Source organism: Maylandia zebra, linkage group LG3 (assembly GCF_041146795.1).
Source record: "Maylandia zebra isolate NMK-2024a linkage group LG3, Mzebra_GT3a, whole genome shotgun sequence".
Lineage (NCBI taxonomy): Eukaryota > Metazoa > Chordata > Actinopteri > Cichliformes > Cichlidae > Maylandia > Maylandia zebra.
This window is the reverse complement of record NC_135169.1, coordinates 33,992,835-34,016,930: the sequence shown is the minus strand read 5'-3', so window position 1 is coordinate 34,016,930 and position 24,096 is coordinate 33,992,835. Positions and strand designations below refer to the sequence as shown.

Genomic DNA, 24,096 nt, shown 5'->3' with positions numbered 1-24,096 from the left:
GACCTAACCAACTTGTTTTAATGATCAGACTTTTCTTTCTTCAATAATTAGTAATTAATAATAGTAGGAATGTGTACATACACGAATTCAAAGTACTTCTAAATGGAGAGCACTGCGCCCTACTGAAAAAAAATAGAAGGTAGTATCACAATACAGCTCCAATAAAAGCTTTAAAGCAAATCATAAAGCCAAGAAAATCTAATCAAGCCCAAACAATCTTTAATCTTTACTCAGATTAAAATACAAGAGAAAGTGGAGTCAAAGTCAAATGTATTTATATACTATGTTCAAAACAACAGAGCTGATCACAGTGCTCTACATTCAAAATAAATAACTTTTAAAAAACTATGTAAAATTCAGAAAAAGTGAGAACAGCAAACAACATTAAAAAAAAACATTCACAGCTTCAGATTAAAATACGAGATACATTAAAACTACAATAAAAGTATCTGACATTAAATGAATCATGATGCAGCCAGAGCTTTTTCATGTTTTTATACCAAATAATTATTTTTTACACAATATAGATCTTTACACTCAGACAGTAAAAGTATTTGTGGGTGTTTATACCAGCACTTCCTAATGTAACTCTGCTGACTTTAAGTTGCTGCTATCAGTTACTAAAAATCACAGACTTTTTTCTCTGTGGAACAGGATACATTCAAAGTTTTATACAAAAGTTCAACAATGAATAAAAATATCAGCTAAATATAAAGAGCATGACTCTGAAACAGGAAACATCTCTGTGTGCTTTATGCTAAAACACAGTACCAACTATATATCATATTATTATTCAATATCATCTTCATAAACACTAAAGACTGAGCATCTGATATTTGAGCAGCAGAGGAGCAACAGTGGATTCATAAAATGCTCCTTTTTGCTGCTGCAGCTCTCCTCACTGACCTGTAAGACAAACACACAAAGAACAGAAATGTCCAAGTTTCAGGATGTTCGCCATTTAATAACTTGAAGAATAACTCATCCTGCACAGAAGCATAATTACCAGGAAAGCTTCCTAATGTGACTTCAGAATAAACTGCTGCATCAGCTGCAGGACTTGATTTTCCTGTGAGTGGAAAGAAGATTTTAAGACCAGATAAACATGTTGAACAACATTCACTGGAGGTGATGGCAGAATTTGTTTACCTGCTTTCTTCTTGGCTTTTCCTTTTTTGGGGTGTTTGACCTCAGCATACATCAGACTGTCCTCTAAAAGAGAAGTCAGAGCTCAGGATACATTTGATCAGCAGATATATGACACAGAGCTGTTGCACACATGTGGATTTAAACTCTGCAGATCAAGTCTGATTTGAAAGTCCAAATGAGGAATGAGTAACACGGTACAAAGTCTTCCAACTCTTTTGAGAGACAAAAAAATGATAATTTCACTTCATAAGTCCACAGTGATTGGGCAACTGAAACTTTTGACTGTGACTCCACAGTGCTTTCTTCCGATGTTACTCATCTTTAGCAAACTACATAAAGAACCTCGAACCTTCCCAAACAGCTCCATTTATACTCATCTGCCCGTCTGAATCACTCCCTTCTTTCATCCCTTACTCATATTTTATATGCCCTACATCTATTCCACATACACACATTTCCATGTTATTGGCACATCTGATACTTTCCTGTATCAAAAAAACAGCGTAAAAAGTGCTCTGCTGTGCCTCCAGTGATAGAGCACACTCAGATTATGTGTTATTTGATGGTCTTTGGTTATGTGATTGGTGGTCTGGTTCAGAAGCTCTGGATGCTGTGATTCAGTAAATCCAGATGAAAAGTGGACTTTTTGCCTCCAAGATTTAGGACTTATGTGAAAGGCAACCCAACAAATTAGTGATGTGTTGGTCGCGAACGAAACGGCTCTTAGAGCCGGGTCTTTGACGTTAACGACGCGAGCCGTGGGTTTTTTTTCCTTCTTTCTCTCACCCTCTCTCTCGCACTTATTTTCCGCTTCACTCCGTATGCGAGCCTTGTGCTTTGGGCTGGGAAGAGGGGGAAGGGGCAGTAGTTACACGCAAAGTAGCACAGGAACAGAGCGGGAGGGAGAGACAGTGTCCCAATTAAGAGACCGCACGCTTGAAGTACGCATTTTGAGTGCGATTACGTCACCGCCACACGACGACGACTGTCCCAATTCGACGTGTACTTCAAATGCATACTCCAAATGCGCCGTCAATTTCCCCAAATATCAAGCGTGGTCTGGTGCACTACGCGTACGGTGCGTACTATAAGTACGAGAAGTGCGGACAGTTCTCTTCGGCCGCTCCCTTCTGCCGTATTTTGGAGAAGGGTCTGGCTGCAGCCACTGGGGAGCGTTATTCTTGTGGGGTATTTTGCGACAAAATTATCCACACCCACCGCCGCGCTATGAATTGTGGGATATATGGGACCACGAAGCGTTCACCGGACCACACTTGATATTTGGGGAAATCGACATTTGGAGTATGCATTTGAAGTACACTTCGAATTGGGACAGCAGTCGTCGCGTGGCGGTGACGTAATCGCACTCAAAATGCGTACTTCAAGCGTGTGGTCTCTTAATTGGGACACAGCCAACGTCACATTAGAAAGGTATAGTAATCATCCACAACTATTATCAGTTGCAGATGATAAAGGATTCAGAAAGTTTATTCATGCAGACCCATATAACAGAGAATGTGCATCTTTTTTTTGTTTTCATATTTTAATTTATATTTAATTGTGTTGTGGTTTGCAGTGTTTTGTGTTGTTTCACTTTAAATTTCTTTAAAACACGTGTCAAAATCAGAGATCATTTTATATAGATGTACTATTATTGTTATGCATGGCCCGGTGATATGAGACGCTAATAATATACAAACTACAGATCCCATAATGCAGCGCTGCAGCCTCCTTGCTGAACGCTAGGCTAACTGGGAACATTCCCGCGTCAATCAAGTCAAACTGCTGTTATTGTGAAGCTAGCCGCTCACAATGGTGCAGAGAAACGTTGATTCTGAAAGCAGAGCCTTTCAGCGCCAGTGGGTGACTGAATATATGTTTACAGACATTGCTGGTAAACCCGTGTGTCTTATTAGTGGAGCTAATGTGGCTGTAATGAAGGAATTTAATTTAAGACGGCACTGCGAGACAAAACGTCAGGATAAGCTGAAAAACCTAAATGCAGAAACTACAGGAAATAGTGATGGGATTTCCGGCTCTTTCGGCTCCGAACCGGCTCTTCAGGTTGTTTTGTTGCTTTAATTAATATATTATTAACAATAATATAAAATTATGCACAAAGGGAATTACTGATGTACAAAAAAAAGTGGTTTTATTTATATATGTTTATATATAAATATATGCGGTGGCCCCTAGAGACAAAACACGTACAAACTCCAAAACACATTTCTAGCATGAACTGAACTTCCAAAACAGAGCTACCTAGATCACTTAAATTACACAATTGAAAGCATATGTGTATTGTTTATGTATTTATACACAAGCATTCATATATAGTCAAATAATTTAAAAAAAATGTTCATTTACACGTTATTACCACACACTTCTGTGCTTCTGAGTTTTAACGTGTTTTGGAGTTTGTACGTGCTTTGTCTGTAGGGGCCACCATAAATATACTTTTATTTATTCACTCCACATAAAATGTAATAAATAAATCATATAATACAAAAATCAACTATTCACATTTCAACTTTTAACTATTTAAATTTTCAGCTTTTTCCTTTTACAAATTTAAAGTGAAACAACACAAAACACTGCAAAACACAACACAATTAAATATAAATTATAATATGAAAACAAAAAGAACATGCATATTCTCTGTCATATGGGCCTGCATGAATAAACTTTCTGAATCCTTTATCATCTGCAACTGAAAATAGTTGTGGATGGTTACTATACCTTTCTAATGTGACGTTGTTGTCCCTGGCTCTCTTTCTCTCTCTCTCCCTCCCGCTCTGTTCCTGTGCTACTGAGTGTAACTACCGCCCCTCCCCCCTCTGCCCAGCTTAAAGCACAAGGCTCGCATGCTGAGTGAAGTGGAAAAAAGTGCGAGAGAGAGGGTGAGAGAAAGAAAAAAAAAACCCACGGCTCGCGATAAGGAGCCGGCTTGCGTCGTTCACGTCAACGATCCGGCTCTAAGAGCCATTTCGTTCGCGACCGACCCATCACTAACAGAAAGTAGAAGAGCTAAAGAAGAATCTGACATTTCAGCAGACTTTTTTCACCAGAGCAAAAATCAAAGTGAAGCTGTTGTGAAAGCAAGTTTTATTGTAGAAGAGAAGATAGCCAAATCAGCCCGGTACCACTCTGAAGAGCTGCATGATGAAGGTGTGCGACGTCTTGTGTCCAGACAAAACGCAGATTTTGACAAATGTGAGCCTGAGGAGAAATACGATTGCTGATCGGGTTTGTGACATGGCCACTGATTTAAGAACACAGTTGTGTGAAAGAAGCAAAAACTTTATTGCATCTTGCTGTGGATGAAAGTACAGACATGATTGTCGTGGTTTTAGGCAAGGATTCAAGCGACACCTTGTAGAGCACTCAAACTCTGACCTTTATTATCTACTTCCTGCTTCAGAACCCCCCTTTCACAATAAAACAGGTTATACTCAAACAGATTACACCACATCCTCCTTTCGCTGAAAACATCAAACTTACAAGAACATTTACTGCATATATGAAAACTGTACTCTTTTTTTTTCTTAGAACCTTTCATAGAAACTTTTCTTTCTCTTCAACCTTTTTTCCTTTACTTTTAAACCCATGTCTTTTTTTTTTTGTTTCGTTTATTTTCACAAGTCCAGTCTTTGTGGTTTTTTGACAACCCTGCCAGCCCTAGTTCTGACAGGACCTGGGTCTTCTGTCTTAGGAGTCAGAGTTGTAGCCGCCGATAGGTTTGAAGCAGGCAGGGTGTTCTCTGTTGGACTGACAGGCGTAATTGGGGTTTGTAACTTTGGTGTGGCATCTGGCAATGGCTGGAGGTGATGCCTATTTCTCCTGATGGCTCCTGAAGGGGTCTCGACAATGTATGAGCGGGGTGTGGAGTGAGAGGAGATGACAGTCCCTTCACGCCTAGTGTCTGTAATCCACACTGGTTGTCCCGGTGAGAGTGGAGGAAGTTCTGTCACACGATGTCTCCTGTTGTACGCAACACTGTCCTTCATCACTCTCTCTCTCGCTTTTGTCAACACTGTAGCCTTGTTGGGCAGGCTGGGATTGAGCAAAGAAGGAAGCTGGGGAACTGACGTGCGCAGTCTTCGTCCCATTAGTAGTTGCGCAGGGCTATATCCATTAGCCAATGGGGTTGCTCTGTAAGCTAGAAGTGCAAGATATGGGTCTTTTGCTTTCTTTAGCAGACTTTTCACAGTTTGGACATGACGCTCAGCCTCACCATTGCTTTGTGCAAATCTTGGACTGCTTTTTACATGCCTGAACCCATAAGCTGCTGCAAAGTCTTTGAACTGTTGACTTGAAAACTGAGGTCCATTGACACTGTAGAGAAACTCTGGAATCCCATGTCTGGAAAAGATTGATTTTAGATGCACTATAACATCCTCCGATCTTGTGGGAGTACATTTGGCTATTTCCACAAATTTAGAGTAGTAGTCCACCAGAAGCACATAGTTGCTGTTGTTAAACGTAAAAAGGTCTGCTCCAACTTTTTGCCATGGTCTCTCAGGGAGTTGGCTTGGCATTAAAGGTTGCACTGGGTTGGTACGCTCTTTGATGCATATGGTGCAGTTTTTCACAAGTTCATTTATTTGCCCACTCAGACCAGGCCACCATACTGTCTTCCTGGCTCTCTCTCTGCATCTAGACATTCCCTGATGTCCCTCGTGTAGGGCAATGAGGACAGAGTGGCGCATAGCAGTAGGGATCACTAGTCTGGTGCCTTTCAGTGGCAGATCGTCGTGTACCGTTAAGGTGTCTCTGTGTGGCCAATATGCTTTAATTGGTCCTGTGAGATTGCTGTATTCTGGCCAGCTGCTCTGACAAAAAGCCATGACATCTGAGCACATGCTGTCGGTTTTAAGCTGTTCCTTTAACTGTGTGATGTATGTCGAGGTAGCAGGCATGCATTTGACTATTTCATCCACATATATATTTGTGTCATCCAGTAGTTCAGCTGTAGCCTTAGAATCAGGGTCTTGGTTAACGGGTGCACGTGACAGTGCATCTGCTGTGAGGAGTGCTTTGCCTGGAGTGTGTGAGATGGTGTAACTGTACCTCATGAGCCTTAGGCAGAACCGTTGGATTCTGGGTGGAAGCTCAGTTAGAGCTTGCTGTCCTAGCAGGCTGACGAGTGGTTTGTGGTCAGTCTCTAAGGAGAAGTGTCTCCCGATGAGAAAATCTTTGAATCTTTCACAACCCCATGTTAGTCCAAGCGCCTCCTCCTCCACCTGTGCATACCTCTGTTCTGTTTCCGTTAAAGAACGAGATGCATATGCAACAGTTCTCCATTGCTCTCCCTCTTTTTGAAATAGGACTGCTCCCAGTCCATAGGAGGAAGCATCTGCAGACAGTTTTAACTCTTTGTTTGGGTCATAGAGTGCAAGAATGGGAGTTGACGTCAGATCGCCTTTTAGCTGATTGAATGCTTTTTGCTGTGCGCAGCTCCAAACCCACTGATTTTTCTTCGAGAGCAGGTCTCTTAGGGGCTTGTCTCTTTCGGCCAGTCCTGGGATGAATTTGCCTAATTGGTTAACCATCCCGAGAAAGCTGCGCACGTCACTGACGTTTGATGGCTCTTTCATTGCTGTGATCGCTCCAATTTTGTCTGGGTCTGGCTGTACTCCCTCCACAGACAAAACGTGTCCGAGGAACTTCACTTCCTGTTTGCTCAGGTCACATTTCTCCAGGTTTAGTGTGACACCAGCCTCTTGGAGTTTATTGAGCACTGTGTGCAGCCTGGCGTTGTGCTCCTGCTGATCCTGTCCCCAAATGAGGATGTCATCCATGTGACAAACCACACCTGGCAGCCGATTAAGCATCACTGACATTCTACGCTGAAAATGTTCTGGGGCTGACGCTATTCCGAAGGGAAGTCTGTTAAAGTGGAAGCGCCCAAAGGGTGTAATGAATGTTGTGTAGTGTGCTGACTCTGGTGACAATGGAACCTGCCAGAAGCCTCTTTTTGCATCTAACTTACTGAAGACTTTTGCTCCCGCCAGGGATCCAAGTGTCTGTTCAACCGAAGGCAGGATGTACTTTTCTCTGCACACTGCTTCATTGAGGTGAGTGAGGTCAGCACAAATACGCACATAGTCGTTTTTTGTTGGCACTGGGACTATACCTGCACACCATTCTGTTGGTTCTTCAACTCTTCTGATTACTCCCATGGACTCCATTCTTTCCAGTTCCCGTTTCACCTTTCCTAACAAAGGGACAGGGACCCGTCTTGGTGTGGCGAGGGAAAAAGGCACATCATTGGGTTTCAACTTAATCGTATAAGGTTGTTGCATTAAACCTAATCCCTGACACAGCTTTGGGTAGTTCTCATTCAACACATTCAAGTCAATACTGTCAGCTCTACACACAAGGTTCAGCTTGACACTTGCTGGCCTGCTTAACAGTGCTATGTGCAAATCTTTGATAATGTACACATGTTCCTGTATTTCCTGTTCGCCTTTGCAAATTGTTTCTCTGCTCATACCCAACACATCAAGTGGAGTACCACCTGGACCAAACAATGGTCTATCTGGTTTACATAACTCTGTCTCATTTTGGTTTATGCAGTAATACATCTGGGCTGGGATAACAGAGACGTCAGCTCCTGTGTCTATCTTAAATCTAACTTCGTGGTTTCTGATAGTAAGGTCTGCATACCAAGGATCTGAACCTGCGTCTACAGAACCAAGGAACACGGGCGTATCATCACTTTTCTCTGTTTCTATCAAATGCACAGATTTAACAGATTTACACACTTTACGGAAGTGTCCTCTTTTACCACATGAGTGACATGTTGCATCTTTTGCTGGGCATTGTCCTTTACCATGCGCAGGGGTTTTCCCACACCTGTAGCATGATCTCCCATTTGGTGTTTTGTCCTTTGTTGTGCATTTACGTTCTCTTCGGGGTTTGAATGTTGAATGCTTTTGTTCCCTGTGCTTCACTGTCACAGCATCTATTTTCATCTTATTTTCCCCTCTGATGTCTGTCTGTTGTTTTTTGATGACTTCAGACTGCCGGGCCTGATTAACCGCTTTCTCCAACGTCAAATCTTTCTCCATTTGAAGTCTCTCCGCTAAGCTGATGTCCCTCAGACCCACGACGAGGCGATCTCTTATTAACTCATCGTGCAGTGCACCAAAACTGCAGTTTACAGCTAAAGCATAAAGTGCGGTGACAAACGAGTCAACAGTCTCATTAGCTTGCTGTGTTCTTTGATTAAAGCGGGCTCTCTCATAGATAATGTTTTTCCTGGGAACAAAGTACGTATCCAAAGTGTCTCTTACTGCTTGGTACTGCTGCCTTTGTATGTCCGATAAAGCTTGCCCTCGGAGGATATCATCTGCTTCATCCCCCATGCAGTAGATGAGTGTGTTTACCTGGTTAGCCTCTAAGCTAAGGTCAAAATCTTTCAAACCTCCTTATCCACTTTTCCCATTGCTGTGGCTTTGAGAAATCAAACAGCTCGGGAGGTTGGATGGTGAATGTGGCATTCGGGGGTAAGTTGGCGTTAGCATTATAGCCGCCGTTAGCTTGCTGGTGGGGCCGTGACATGCGAGGCTGTGTAGCTGTTGCACTAGCTCCTGCTTCTTCGTCCGACATCTTATCGTCTGGAGAAAAACTCTTTACCGCTCCCAAAGCCGCTTGCCGTCACTCCCCGATGACAAGGCTCTTACTGCAATCCCACTTCTGACACCATGTCGTGGTTTTAGGCAAGGATTCAAGCGACACTTTGTAGAGCACTCAAACTCCAACCTTTATTATTCTACTTGCAGTTTCAGAACCCCCCTTTCACAATAAAACAGGTTATACTTAAACAGATTACACCACAATGATGGACATTGCACAGCTGACCATCTTCATCCGTGGAGAGGAAATACTGAACATTAAATCGATGCACGGGACAACGACAGAAAAAGACATTTTTTAAAACGTATGTCAAAGTGTAACCGACATGAAACTGCCCTGGGACAAACTTGTTGGACTTACAACAGATGGAGCGCAGGTGTTGTGCGGTGAAAAAAGCGGACTAGTCAGCAGGATGCGAGTAAAGAAGCAGGAGCAGAACTGTACTGGTGAGTTAACAGCATATCACTGCATCACACACCAGGAAAGGCTGTGTGGTAAAGTCCTAAAAATGGAGCATGTAATGATCACCGTAACGCAGACCGTACATTTTATCTGAGCTAAAAGTTTAAATCACCATCAATTTCAGTCTTTTACATGTGAAATAGATTCAGAGTTTGCCGAGATTTCTCATCATACAGAGGTCTGTTGGCTGAGTTGGGATAAAAATTCTCAATAGAGTTTTTGAGCTCAGCAAGGAAATCTGTCAGTTCATGGACATGGCATGTATGATGCGGTGAAGGCATTTCAAGTGAAGCTGTCACAAATGCACCAGTGCAACCTGCCTCACTTTCCCTGTTGCCAAGTAATGTTGAACCAAGTCAGCGGACTTTGCTGAACTGCACCTGTGCAGATTCAGATGGAGCTGCAGTGTAACGATACACTCAAGGGAAAGTACGACACTGAATGGGCGCACAGTTTACTAGTTCTATTCCTGAAGCAACGCCCAGCTCCGTCTACATGCGGCTCCAACCTTGTGTATGCTTTCATTTATTTTTTCTGGGGGTTTTGGCAGCATGTTCATATTTCTAACTTGCATAATTTTGACAGGATATATTTTTATGAAGAGCAAAATATTTAAATTTAAAGTTGATTATTTTTAAGTTTATTTAATCTGGAATAATGTTCCTGTCTGTTTTTATTCATATTTATGTTTAAAAACATTGTTTTAGTGTGTTCAATAAATGTTTATATTGTTTGGCCCGCAACCTAAAGTGTGCCTTGAGCTTTGGCCCCCTGTGCAATTGAGTTTGACACCCCTGCTTTAAAAGGAAAAAGCTGAAAATTTAAATAGTTAAAAGTTGAAATGTGAATAGTTGATTTTTGTATTATATGATTTATTTATTACATTTTCTGTGGAGTGAATAAATAAAAGTATATTTACGGTGGCCCCTACAGACAAAGGAACACGTATAAACTTCAAAACACGTAAAAACTCCAAACATGTACAAAAGACAACAGAAGTGCTCCAGGATGCTAGGCGCAGTGTTGAGCTTTTGTTACCTAGTGGCTACACAAGCACACAAACACTGAATGAGACTGTTGTGACTGTACCTGCAGCTCCCGTCTTCACCTCAGAGTAAACAGCACTCTGCTCTGGTTCATGATGCTTCCCTGTGAAGATGATAAGATTGTTGGACATAAGGAAATAATTAACTGTCAAATTTTTTAAAATGTTTATTTATTGTGTTTTTACATTACATTTACATTTATTAATTTTAAACTGCACATGTTTTATGTACTTACGCTTCTTTTCAAAGTTTTTAAGTTCAATCAGAGCGTATGTGACATCTTGATGTTCATCTGATCCTGAAATGTTCATATTTTAGTTACAGGATTGTAAACATTTCACATGGAATTAGTTTCATTAAATCAAAAACAAGTTTCTTCTCTAAATTCTCTGTGTTTTTCAACAAATATACTGCACCATTTCTGTTGTCTTCAACTGGCGTAACTGAGTCATAGATGTGATTGGTACCTAATAAAAGATGAGCCAGGGTCAAATTAATCATTGAATAAAAAACTAAAGATTAAATAATTATGTTTAAGTCAAAACCAGGCTATAACATATTTTGTTGTTACTCTTTGTGTTGTTCTGATATTAAACAACAACATTGGATTCTTTCAGTCGACTTAAAGACACAATCAGGTTGTAAAATCCTGTTTATTTCTCATTTTATGTTCATGTGTCAGCTGGCTGTTTGGATGTTTGTCCAACTAGATTTTGACGAACGTTCTTTGAAAAGCTGCTGAGCACAAAATGAACCTAAAAACTGTTCCTGTTAATGAAGACTGATTTTAAAAGTCAATATTAATAATGATAATCAAGATCAGTTTAAATACTGACCAGGATGAACAGAGTCGTACACATGAGTTTCATTCTGGTTGACTCCATGATTTGTGGAGGAGCCCGGACTGTGACTCTCAGACTGGATCGACCTGAAACATGAAATAAACACAATAAACTCAAAAGTAACTGATGCTTGTTTAAAATAATAATAAAAAGTATTTTACCAACCTGGTGAAGCAGGAATCTGTGAAAGAGACAAATGTTATTACACATGTTTGTCATGTATAAATTGTTCCACTGATATTTTGTGTCATGAGATCAGAATACATGTATATGTGTGAATAATTAAAGTGTATGTAGTAAATAAACTCTCTAATACAGCATGAAAAGAAGAGGCTCTTACACTTGGACTGTCTGCAGCGATACAACAAGAGCAGGAGAATAATAATGAGAGAGACTCCACAAACCAGTCCAACCATCAACCACACAGGAGATGAAGAGCTGTCAGTACCTGACACAGTTACTGCAACAACAAACAATAATGAATATTTCAGTGAGGTAACCAGGCAGGTCTCCGAGGATCCTTTCTAGGAAAATAAGGTTTGTATGCTAACAGATTTCCCCCTTGTTTCAGTTTCTTCCTGCTTCAATATTCGTTTTCATGCCATCATTCACCTCCAGTCAGACGCCTGCCACCTTGGATCATTACCCCCCTATTCACCACCACTGCTGCCCCCTCAGAGCCTCTTTCTCACTTGCCTGCCTGCCCATCGTTCAACAGTTTCCACAGACCTCTGCCTTCATCCACTAAACCCAGCTAGTCTGGACTCCAAGTAAGGCATAGTTGCAGCCACTTTATGAACACTCTCTGTCTTGTCACATTCCCTCAGATTTTCCTGCCCTGCCGCCCTCACACTGTTATGTCCGCTCCTCTGGCCTGTCTCTCTCACCTCAGTTAAGATGTTTTTGTAGGACTCGCTCATTAAGTTTAGGTTTATTTATGTCTTGTTCTTGTTGACCAAGTCAAAGCTCACAATCTGTTGTGTTAAATGAATTATCCTTTGTTTGAGTAAACTTTGACTCATTACATCCTCTGCTGTTTTCACCTGCTGTTAAACCTGACAATATAGAGATATTACATAATAGTTTTATAAAGTTCTTACAAAATAGATCCAGGTGACTTCGAGCCTTTAAACAGACAATCTAATGTTCCTTCTCAAGCATGAAACTCATTTATAAAGATCCATCAAATATTTTGTTCCTGCTCACCTTTAACTGACATCCAGCTCTGTGCTGACTCTCTTCCTGAGTACTGACACTTGTAGAAACCTTCATCAGACTTTGACACTGCAGAGATCTTCAGCTCCCCTCGGGTATCATTTTGAATAAGTTTGTCATTGTGATAGAAAAACACATTGGAAAGTATTTTTTGTGTTCTCAAACTGCAGCTCAGATTAACAGAAGCTCCCTCAGTCACAGGATGAACAGGACTCACCAGGATAGGACCATAATAATAATAATCTGTGAAAACAAAAAAACAAACATATTGTTTCAGTCAGACCAGCTGGTGCAAAACTTTTAGAAAAAGCTGTGAGTCGTGTCTCATGATCTACATGCTGACCTGGTTTCAGAGAGATTTTCTGAGAGCCTGGTTTTAATGACTGGAGACAATATTGAACTATCAATCAATCAAAGCTTTATTCGTCACATGCAGGTTGCCCTGCAGTGAAATGGGACCCCCCCCCGACCTTACACATATAGCACAAACATTACATGGGGATACAGGTCGGAGATTGGTAGAATCAGGAAAAAACATTGAAATGTACACTACAGTGGGGAAAGTACAAGAGGAAAAAAGAGACCCCTACTCATGCTGTGCTTCCATGGTAGGACAGCATGAGAACAGGAAACAAAAAAAACTCCTTTGCACAAAAAAGCACATAAATGTCCACAGCACAACATTGTGAAGACATGACAAGCCACAGGGGTGGGTGGGGGGTGAGGAGTAATCCGAAGAAACACAGCAGCCACCCTGCACAGCGCTATCATTCCAGCGCGGCACACAGACCCGCCGTGTTCCCTCGCCGGAAACAAGCATCGAAGGCGTTGGAAAGGGAGGGGGGATGAGTGAGTGCCTATCAGTGTAAGTGTATGTGTGTGCGTGTCCATAGTTCAGCGGAGACAGTGTCCTTCGCTCTATCAGGCTAAGTAAACAGTCTGCCAGCCAACCCAGGTGGCCTTCATGGGACGGGAAGAATAGTCATCACACAGTCGTTATCAGGGAGTTGTTTTGGTGGGCTCCAGCCTTGGGCCTAGCAGCTGGCGCCGTGGTGTCCAAATGTTGAATATTGTTGATTTCCTTTGTGAGCAGCTCGAATTTAGCCCTCTGACACTGGTCCCTCGATCTCCCGTTGGAGAGCCGCGAGCCTCCCCATGATGGTATCAAACTTCTGTTCCATGGTGTTGTCAGTCTTTTGATTCTGAGACCTCACAACTGCAGTGATCCGTTCCGCGATGTTTTCCAACTGTCGCTCAAGGGTGTCATTTTGAGTAGGCCTTTCTCTGATGTTTCCCCTCATACGCTCAATGGTGTTGTTTTGAGCCTTCACAGCAGCTGTAAGCGTCTCCAAGGTGTTGACCATATTACGTTCGTTGTGAGAGGTCGCGCCTCGTCCCGTCGCTTCGAATCCAGCGGGCAGCCTTGTGGGGGTTTGAACAGCCGGTTCCGCTCTCTTATTTCTCAGCATGAACCCTGTTATCATGGTTCCTAGAGACAATATTTCATGTTTAGATGTTCAGTTCAGTGGGTTCATCATGTGGATCATTCATGTAGTCACCACTTGCATTTTTTAGAAGGCTGAGGGTCCATGGAGTAAATAAATGCATCATGTTACATTTTATAGGGAGATTGTTGAATCTGTCATGTTATCACTACATGATTTGGCAAACTTTCTGTCAAGCTCAGATCCCAAATTCAAAATTTGATTAAGTGGGCTGGAAATATAGTTGGGATGCTCCCTTTATTTTCCCTGCAGGAGTCAAATATACAAATTGTAAACATTTGTATAGTTGTGTTATTTAAATAATGGAGACAATAAAAGTTCATCTAATGTGATAACAGAGATGTTGAGCTCTTTAGAGTTTTATTCTGACAGAGAAAATATAAAATTACTGTGTGCAAGTTTTTACAAACGTGATGTTTGAAAAGCATGAAAAGATCGAGTGAAATGAGACCAACAACAAAGAATATTTTGATACTTTTTTGTCTAAAATTGTCTCAGTTTTGTTTGTGTTGCCACATAGAATTACTTCACATAGAGCAAAGCTGAGACAAATGTTCATGTGACGTCTAAATCATTCAGATCCAAGAAGTAAATGTATAATAACATACTCTGTACAGTGATGTTGACTGCACTGCTGAACTCTCCTGATCCAGACTCACACCAGTACACTCCAGTATCTGACTTTGATGTGTAGATGTCACATGTGGATCCAGTCATTCTGCTACAGTCAGAGAGTCGGCCGTCCTCAGAGAACTTCCTCACTCTCCACTCAGTGAAGTTTCCCTCACAGGTCAGTGAGACAGAGTCAAAGGTGAAGTGTTGCACTCTGTCAGGACTCACTGTGAGAGACGCTGCTGAATGAACATCTGGAAACAACATGCAGTGAAGAGACAAAGCTCACAGATGTTAGGACTGCTATCACCCCATTTTACTTTAGACTGGCGCACCAGTAAACCAGGATTCTCATGATTTTTGATCCCCTCTTTGACTCAGACTAACAGAAGCGTTTTTGCGGTCTTCTTTTGCGGCTGGGTCAGTGAATCTTGGTTGGCGTGTGGTGAAACTAAGTGTGCAGCAAAAAGCTGCAGAAGCTAATTAGCCTTTGTTTATATCATTACATGGAGTCTGGAGAATTTTTGGATTGGTTTTGTTTGTTTTGCATTTATGTAACTGCTCTTTGAATCATCACTTATTTTTGCTGTGTTCGGTGGTTGTAGAAATGGCTTATTTGAGCATTTAGATTAGATTTTCTGTGGATATTACACATGGTGATATTTGCATAAAAGGCGTGACATCATGGGTTACATAATTTTTAAGCTGGGGCGTTGGAGCTTAATCTGTCAGCAGAATTCTTTCTACAAGTTTCCAAATCATACTGGCTCAGGTTAAAGGCAAATCATTCACGGGACTTTAGCTTTAACCCTGATCAGCACTAATAGAACAGACAACACTGAGTCTGACAACAAGCCCTGAATCACACAGACAGTCAAATCAGTGGAAAACAAAGGAGCCGAATACTGACATGTTTAAGATGATCTAACCCACATGCTTTATCTGCTGGCAGCTCATGTAGAGCTTGGTACAGGTCATGTGACATCATGAGCTTTGAGTCATCACTCTCAGCATCATCCACCTGATACAGATCACTCTGAACACACTTCAGTCATTTGCTGTAATGTTTCTGTCATAATTCTGTGATATTGTCTGTTTCACAGATTCCTTCTACAGTGAGATATTTTGCAGCAGCAGGACCAAAACTAAAAACCTTTGAAGTATATTTTAAATGAACAATAACAGCAGCTGTTATTTGTGACGTCTTCTTCTAGCGTCCATCTGTAGTCACTGTTTGCCTTGTATTTGTCAGAGCTGTTAACCTGCCTGCTGACATCTTTGTTTCTTCATTAACTATATTTGACTTTTTTATCTGAACACCTACCTGAGCACTAAACAAAGAGTCTTAACTGTGTAAATCCTGTCTGTGCACTAAGTAAAAATAATCAGTACAAACAGAAACATGAGTTTAAATATCAAAACATTTAAAATCTCATAGATGTCTTTTGTTTTTCATGTTATCACATTAAATAAAAACTGAAAAATAAGAAAAGGAAACGAAGAAATTCAGTTTGGTTTGATCACAGAGAGAAAGGAAAATATTCAGTTCAGTTCTTCTTTTGGGGAGTTTTAATGTACACAGGCATAAATGGTTGTCATGGAGATGAGATTTTAATGGTCTAAATCTTGGTGAATAAAAATGATGACCTAACATGAGCTCATTGAAAGGACAGAGAGAAACAAACTGACCTGCAGACCAGACAAACTTTGGTTGACTGTGATCAGTGTGATACTCTGGGTCTCCTCTTCCAGCTCTGCACACATATCCTGCTGTGTGTGTTTGTCCATGAATGATGTAGGAGTCCTGTGCAGTCCCACTGCCATCAGGTAGCAGCTCATAACTGGAGGATTTATAGTTGAATGTTTTCAGATCAGGAACAGCTTTATACCAGTAGAAGCTCCATCCTGCAGACGGATGTTCAACCTCACAGTTCAGATTTACTGAGGCTCCAGGACTCAGCCATGATGGAGACACAGTGAGGACAGGACGGGGTTCATCTGTTCAACAAAGGTTTTCTCTCAGTGAACATGTAGTACAGTCTCTGAACAGTGAGCTCAGTTTATACAAATAATAATAATCTCAGTCTATATGAACAGAAACACATTTTACAAAGTGTTCAACCAGCTTAAAGAAAATATGACAGCAAGCAGGAGAAATCTGAGTGAGGGGAAGAGATTCAACAAGAGAGCAAGTTATAAACAGATGCATTTTTACTTCCACTCTTTCACAGTGATGGTGTCCAACTTCAGTCCTTGTGGATAAAATCTGTTTGATGCAGTTTGAATGAGGATTTGGTGAGTCACAGTTGGTTGTCTTTGGTGTCAGTTAGCATGCTATGTGCTTGTGTTCTTTACTAAATCTGATGTTGAAGCCTCTGATAGCTAAGATGAGACCTAGTAAGTGTGTTTTATATTCTTTTGCTGTGGAAGCTGACATTTCCTGTCGATGTGCACAGATGTCTTTAGGCCACATTAATAAGCACGCTGCCATTGCAGGGAGCAGTTTGGATGTGATTTCCAGCTGAGCTGTTAGGAATGCTGGAATAAGACTTCAGTGTTTGTGTTGCACAACAGATCAGGTTAATTAGTCGAGTGCAGATCTTGGCGTTGAAACCTGATACTGCTGAACCTTAATGATCCACCTCTAGGAGATCTGAACTTCCACTGAAATCTTCTGTTCCTAATAATAATGTATACTTTATTGATCCCCATGGGGAAACCCCTCTCTGCATTTAACCCATTCACTCAGTGAAGCAGTTAGCAGCCACTGGCCGCCCGGGGAGCAGTGTGTAGGGATGGTACCTTGCTCAGGGGTACCTCAGTGGATTAGAGCCCCCGACCTTAAGACCTTAACAAAACCCCTGGATTCCTGATGGATCAACTGATATTCCAGAGAAACTGACTCACACTTCTGAACTGTGACACGACTCCACCATAAACTGTTACTGCGACACACAGAGGATTTAATCCAAGAACTGATTCCACACCAGACTGTGACTGTGAAAAGTTTTCTCTGTAAATCTGTGGACAGCTGATTTTGTGCTTTCAGTGTTGTAATTCCATTGATTGTGTTGGTGTTGTACTGGTAACTCACTGTGTTACTGATTATTCCTAAACAGCCACTCTGCAGGTCTAGTGAGTAAACTGAGTCGACTTATATTGATCAGAGTTTGAAGAGCAGCTGAAAGAAAGCTGGTTAACCCTGAAGGAGCTAACACAGGCTAACTTGTAGTTCACACAGATAAGAGTCAAACTAACTTGAACTGGACAGAGAGAGAGACATTTATTTATATTATTACATTAATGCATAAATTAATGTAAACTGGAAACTGTTTGTATATTTCCGTGCCTTCTGTTTCCCAAAAACAAGTTCAAAGTTCACCCTGATCTGTGGTCTGTTATTTTAGGGAAGCTACACAGCAAATTCAAAAGTGTTAAATGTTTTGGTGTTAATAGTCTTCTTGCAAAAGTATAGTTAATTTTACTCTAAGCAGAGTCACATTCTTTTAATGTAACTCTGAGGTGTAAAATGATAGTAGTTAAAATCGAGTGTTAAAAATGAGTGTTTCTATGTCAAATCTGGAGGTGTTACAATGGAAACATTAACTCTTGACCTCTTAACTCTGAACTCCTAGAGGGGCTATGACACCAACAGAGTAAATTCACAGACTCCGCCCCCAGCACGGCTCCAATCGAAGCTGAAGTGAAGCCGTTTCAGAACATTTTGCTCTACATATTTGAGTTGTTTGCCATGCTTGCTAAGTCATTTTTTCAAAGATTGTTTCAATTATTATTATTAGCTTTTACTTCTGTGGCTCTTTGGAGTTGAGACAAAGCTGTGTGAAAGGCATTAGCCATGTTGCTCGCTGATAGCATAATATTCTGTTTTAGCTAGCTGAAAGGTATTGTTTGCGGGCAAATACCACAGCCTTGAAAAAAAGCTTGCATGTGAATTTTCAGTCAAACTTTTGGTCAAATACACCTAAAACAATGTCTAGAATGTGAAATGCTGGTATAATGGTGCTACTTGAAGCCTGAAAACGATCGGCCATAAAAAAAACCAAAAAAACGAGCAAATAGCAGTAGCAGGCGTCCTGACTGGATTCTACGTTAGCATAGATCCCTCCAGAGTTTTGTGCACACGGTTTAGGTAAAAATGAAAAAGGTTGAGGTTTTACATTTAGTTCAGTATTACCTGTTGCCTGTGTCTTTGTCTTTTGGGAAAATACTTTACACAAGTAATGGCTCAAAGAGGATTCCTTTTTTTTTTTTTTTAACTGTGCTGCAATTGTTTACTGGATTATTTGTGCCATTAATTAGTGTCAACTAATTTTTATTCAATCTCCGCACAGGATATGCTTGTGAAGATGGAATATGGGGGAGAGCAGAAGTGCGTTGAAGTTCCACAAAGGGATGAATGAAGGACATGCATATTGTATTGAAGAAATAAGTGATGAGAATGCTGTTATTTGCATTTACCATGTCAGACCTTTTGATAAACAAAACTCTAATGAAAGTGAGAACATGTACACTGTTACGTCTTTCAGAAAATGTTTTGAAATTGTGGTGCACAGTTCAGAATAAATGTTTTTCAAAAACCATTGCATCTTTTTAGTAAATGTTTATTTCCAAAAGAAATTTCTAGAAGTTCAGAACAGTAAAATTCCTACTTTTTAGAATGAATTAGAAGATAACTCTTACGTAGTTAAACTAAAATACTCTTTGAGAGTTAATATATAAACTCTTAACACCAAGTGTTAAATTATCAACTCCAGACAGATTTGGTGTTTAACACTAAATCAGAGTTAACGTACCAACTCTCCAAAAAGAGTTAAATTAACACTCTCTGGTGTGGACCCATATAGACACTTTAATAGTGTTGAAATCAAATCCGACAGTGTTAATTTGGACATGCTGGATTTGCTGTGTAGGTATAAACTGCTGGTGAGAACAAAGACTCTGGTCCTAAATATCTGTAAATGTCTATGTAACCCATGGTTATTTTTATTGTAAATGGTATTTTTTTTTTAAGTTTTACTTTTTGTTAAGTTTAAGTTTTCCTATGTACCTTGAATGCACCTCAGCGCTGCTCTACGGTGTGCATTATATGTGCTCCATATTGTCTGCACAGAGAAAGGTACATCTCTCTGTTTATTGCACTGTATTTAATGGGTAAAAGAGCTCCATGAAACTTTGTTTTGAGCAGTGATTTTGTTTTGTAGATGCACAAAGCTGTTGTGGAACTTTCAATCCTGTTGAGCTACAGAGTTAATGTATTGTGTGAAGAATATCCTGGTGAGTCTCGAATTATGCAAATTGAATTGTGATTCACAGTCCGGTTTCAAAGTTCTAAAATCGGTCAGGATATGATGTTTTGTTGGAAATGTGATTGCAGAAGCTGTTAAGGATTTCTTAGCTGTGTTAGCCCTGTGAGAAGTATGCTAGCATACCCACATGTGCTCCCTGGGCTAATGCGCTTGCATGAGACACTTTTCATGATTCACTTGATTTGCACTAAAATGTATAACATTGTTATTGGCCAGTAAGAACTGTATAGATGTATGATATGTAAAGACACTTCGAGAAATTTGATTTTACTTTTTAAAATTTGTACAAATGGGATACAGGGAAGATTAGTCGGTAGAAATATGTGCTTTATTACAAGAGAAGTGATTGCTCCGCAGATTTGTGTGCAGGCTGTTTTCTGCAGCAGATCTTTTTGGTAGAAATCTGCTGCAAGGACCGAGCGGTGCCATCTAAGGACTAGGGATGGGTACCGGTATCGGTTCTGACATAAACAGTAGTAATCAGACCAAAAAGCAGCGCACATTTCGGTGCTTTATTTTGGTGCTTTTTATTCGTGAGATGTCATACACTTTGGACTCTAGCCAATCATTTTTCCTTTCCAAGGATAGAAGGCGGGCCCAGGTATGTATGTTCTTTTAGAACAGAGCTACAGATTAAAAATGCCCAAGGCAAAGCAGTCAAAAGTCTGGCTGTACTTCACAGCAAAAGATGCAAACTCAGCAGCCTGCAACAAGTGCTTTAAGCTGATACTGTGCAAAGGAGATAACACCTCAAATCTGATGAAACACCTGGCAAAGCATAGCGTTTTTTTAAAAACCAAGAAATGCACCGTATTTGATAGCTTGCTGCAAGACCTCACACCGAGCAGCACATCTACTGTGGGTGTGGTGCCTGTTATCGGACCCGGAGCTAGCAACATCCCCCACGAACCCGAAGAGGAGAGTCCTAGCCCCTAGCCCTGCCAGTGTAGCAGAAATGATGAAGGATGATGATGGCAGCAGCAGCCGGTCTTCTCTGGGTGAGTGGCTTAGCCGTGTAGTGACGCATGACAGCCACGGGAAGCCGACGGGTAAAGAGATAGTTTTTTTTTATCGGATTACGTCGTGGAAGAGAAATTGTTCAAGCCATGTTTCCGATGCAACAAAGAGGCGACAGATGGCCTGGATTGCAGCCATTCGAAGACTAAATATAACGTCGAGGAACACTTCAGCTCACATGTTAGTCTGCTCCAAGCATTTCCACAAAGGTAGGTCTTCTGTTGTAGTTATTACATAATTTATCATAACATAATTGTTGATGTAGTTTACAAATAAGTCTTATATTGATTTGAATTGAATTCGTTGCGCTATGCTGCTTTGTTCACTGTGGCTTTGCGGGCTAATGTTTGTTGTGTTTTGTAGGAAAACCAGCCTACAAAATGCTGGAATGTGTGGAGCAGGGAAATTATTTTACTGCTATTGTTAAATAATCATCATTATTACCATTGCATTAATAATATAATCTGCAGTATGATCATTGCTTTAACAATGTAACAGATAGCTTTAAGATGGCCTTAAGATGTTTATGATGATGTTAACTTTGTATTCCAGGTGCAGTTATAACTATTTTATACATATTGCATATCTGTGCTTATTTGAGTTGATGTTCAGGTTCATTAATGGTCTAAAGCTTCACCGAGTGAGAGTGTCTAGATGATCCATGCTGAGGGAAAACTAGAACATAGAAGGAATTGCAGTACATGCTTACACAACAGTTCATTTTAATATCTTTTATATGTTCATATTCTTGTATTAAGCTTTTAGTAGGGGTTCTTGATTAAAACATTTATTTAGTAGAAGACATACATATAGTCTCAGTGAGCCTCTGGTCTGGTAAAAGGTCAGAAGTGCAACAGGTGAATTGAGAAAGAGCATTTGAGGACGAGACACAGACAGTTAGTAGGTGAAGAGGTGACACAGAGAGCATGTGAGGTCGTGACACACACACACACACATGAGTTAGATTTATTTAGAGGAGAGAGAGATTAGTCATGTCTCGGTAAAAGAGGAACCGTCCTTGTCTTCTCGGCAAGAAAGAGGAACTGAAAGGTTGACCGGAGGAATCGGCCATGAAAATAGAAGATGATCTTCTGGGTTAAAAGTCATTGTGGTGTTGATCTGATCTATGTATAAAATGTATCTGTGACGCATGAAGGGGCGTCAGTAAATCAAACCCTGATGCTATAAAATATCTGTGTATGCTTTGATTAAGTCGAAGACTACTTGCTGTCTGCGTACAGAGTGTCTTCCCACACGTGTGTAGTCATTAAAATCATTGTTTGACCAAGAGCTTCTGGACCATGGGTGGTTTGTACTCTCCTTCCTCAATTTTGAACCTTAACAAATGCGATCCAGACTGGGCACCCTCTATCAACCTGGTCATACCGAGTTTAAACACCACAGCGAGATTTGATCGGTTAAGAGAGAGAGCGATATCAAAACAGCCACGAAACGTCCCGCATATATGTGCCCAAGGGTTGTATTGAAGCAATCAAGTGATGAATAACTGTTTTCCAGTATGTTGTGTTTTTTTTTTTTTTTGCATTGTTGATTTGTTTGTCAGCGAAGCAGCTAATAAAGCATGATGGAATACAATTTTGCATCTTTCTTGTCAGATTCTATAATAGAATGAAACAATAATGCCAGTTATAAATAAAGACAATAAATTGAATGAATTACGAAACACTCGTTTTTTTTCTATTAGATCCGAAAATGTTGTGTAATACTACAACCTGAAACGACAAATAGATTGCGTTTGCCTGTACAGGAGATAGAGGAAAATAATTTAACAACAGCTGTGAAATGGAATAGTCCAAATCACCAAAGTAAACTGGACCTGGGCTTGTTGCAGGGAGCTGAAGTTAATAAACATCTTGTGAGTGTATGCACTAAAACTTAGGACCATATAATAATAAAATGTGCGTGATGAAAGTTGGGCAGCAGCTAACGTCCTTACTTCACTCTGTATGCTCGTATGGGTCTGACCCTTTTACTCCTTTGATTTTTTCCTCGTCCTTTTTTTTTTTTGCCTTTTCGTCAAGTCTGTCTTTGTACGGACCTGCTGTTGTCCGTCGTTTTGTACACAACTGTTTTTGGGGCAAATAAAATGCAAGTAGGGATTAAAACCGCAGAATTAACGATTACCGGTGCTGGAAATACTAGTGCTTGATGCAGTGTTTTAATTTTGTTGCCATGGGTACCCACAAAGCTGTCATGGTCCCTGTGCCTGCCCAGCCGGCCTCACAAGGCTACACTTGTGTTTTTGCTTTTTCTCTCTCTCCCCTACCTCTCTGCCTGGGCGGAGCTCACAGCTGGCTCCCGCCCTTGGCTCACACAGCTGTTGGCGATCAGCTGATTACCCATCTACTATTTGAGGCTGGGTCACAGATCCTCTCATCGCTGGATGATTGAGCTACTGGCGTTAGTCTTTCTTTTGGTCTTATACCTTTACGCCCTACCTTCGTGATTTGTGAGTGATTTCTCCCTTTCCTGTTCCAGTTTATCTTCCCGGACCTGTGACCTCCCCGTGGTACGGACGTGTGTGAGTCGGATGTGAGGACGTGAGCGAGCGTGAGAGAGAGAGAGCCTTCCCCTAATCCCCTGGAACCCTGGACTTTTCCCGTCACTGTATATAGTATTGCACTGGTGTGTAAATAAATCGTGTTCTGAGACGTCAACCTGCTCTGCGCTTCAGTCCCTGCTTTCAATTTGTGACAAAAGCAATGCGTGAAAGTCACGTGGTCTGTCAATCTCTATAAAATGAGGCCATATTGTTGTCTGCAGTTCAGAGTTCATTAAGTGAAAAAGATGCAGTGTGTGTTTCTGATGAGAGCAGACTCTTTAACTAAAACCTCTAAGATTAATTTAAAAGAGGTAACATGTTAAAAACAACTGAAGTAACTGCATCATATGTTGGTGCAACAGGTAAAAAATAAAAATAAGACAAATGCAGAAGAGAAAATATTGGATGTTACTGTTGTTCTTAGTGGATGTGGTGGAGCAGCTGAAACAGGTTCAGCATTTGTTCTGCACTTCATGTATTAGAGCTGCACAGCAGAGAGGTTACTCTGATATGTTTTGTTCTCTTCACTGTGAATAAAAAGCTGCTTTTTACAGTTTTTTGTTATCAGAATATCCATCCATCCATCCATCCGTTCGCTTCCGCTTATCCTTTTCAGGGTCGCGGGGGGCGCTGGAGCCTATCCCAGCTGTCATAGGGCGAAAGGCAGGGTACACCCTGGACAGGTCGCCAGTCTGTCGCAGGGCCAACACAGAGGGA

General features: G+C 40.9%; 3 protein-coding genes across 3 annotated transcripts in view; all 3 read right to left on the bottom strand.

Annotated features, from left to right (window-relative positions):
• Positions 1-213: 213 nt before the first annotated feature.
• LOC111501562 (uncharacterized) lies at positions 214-11,643 on the bottom strand. The gene is made up of 9 exons (XM_024799609.2): positions 11,481-11,643; positions 11,306-11,321; positions 11,135-11,226; positions 10,715-10,765; positions 10,534-10,596; positions 10,342-10,401; positions 1,150-1,212; positions 1,007-1,069; positions 214-906 (listed from the first exon to the last, which is right to left on the bottom strand). Exons 1-9 carry the CDS (start codon positions 11,554-11,556, stop codon positions 899-901), a joined length of 492 nt encoding a protein of 163 aa, XP_024655377.2. The 5' UTR covers positions 11,557-11,643; the 3' UTR covers positions 214-898.
• A 680-nt stretch (positions 11,644-12,323) lies between these two features.
• On the bottom strand, positions 12,324-15,073 carry LOC143416733 (low affinity immunoglobulin gamma Fc region receptor III-like). Its single transcript, XM_076882224.1, has 2 exons — positions 14,469-15,073; positions 12,324-12,598 (listed from the first exon to the last, which is right to left on the bottom strand). The coding sequence occupies exons 1-2, from the start codon at positions 14,737-14,739 to the stop codon at positions 12,324-12,326; spliced, it is 546 nt and encodes a 181-aa protein (XP_076738339.1). The 5' UTR covers positions 14,740-15,073.
• A 187-nt stretch (positions 15,074-15,260) lies between these two features.
• The window catches only part of LOC143416732 (basement membrane-specific heparan sulfate proteoglycan core protein-like), a 119,264-nt gene continuing 110,428 nt past the window's right edge, over positions 15,261-24,096 (bottom strand). Inside the window, exons 21-22 of the mRNA XM_076882223.1 lie at positions 16,162-16,470; positions 15,261-15,292 (exon numbers count right to left, since the gene is read on the bottom strand). Of these exons, the coding sequence (XP_076738338.1) occupies positions 15,261-15,292; positions 16,162-16,470 (341 nt within the window). The remainder of the gene's footprint in view (positions 15,293-16,161; positions 16,471-24,096) is intronic.

Excerpts from the sequence above, each read along its gene's own strand:
- LOC143416733 (XM_076882224.1), bottom strand. The coding sequence starts at position 14,739 with ATGTTGTTTCCAGATGTTCATTCAGCAGCGTCTCTCACAGTGAGTCCT. Across the intron at positions 12,599-14,468 it reads AGTCAACATCACTGTACAGA|ATTATTATTATTATGGTCCT; the intron begins GTATGTTATTAT and ends TTGTTTTCACAG.
- LOC111501562 (XM_024799609.2), bottom strand. The coding sequence starts at position 11,556 with ATGGTTGGACTGGTTTGTGGAGTCTCTCTCATTATTATTCTCCTGCTC. Across the intron at positions 10,766-11,134 it reads GTACGACTCTGTTCATCCTG|GTACCAATCACATCTATGAC; the intron begins GTCAGTATTTAA and ends ATCTTTTATTAG. Across the intron at positions 10,402-10,533 it reads TAAAAACTTTGAAAAGAAGC|GGAAGCATCATGAACCAGAG; the intron begins GTAAGTACATAA and ends TCATCTTCACAG.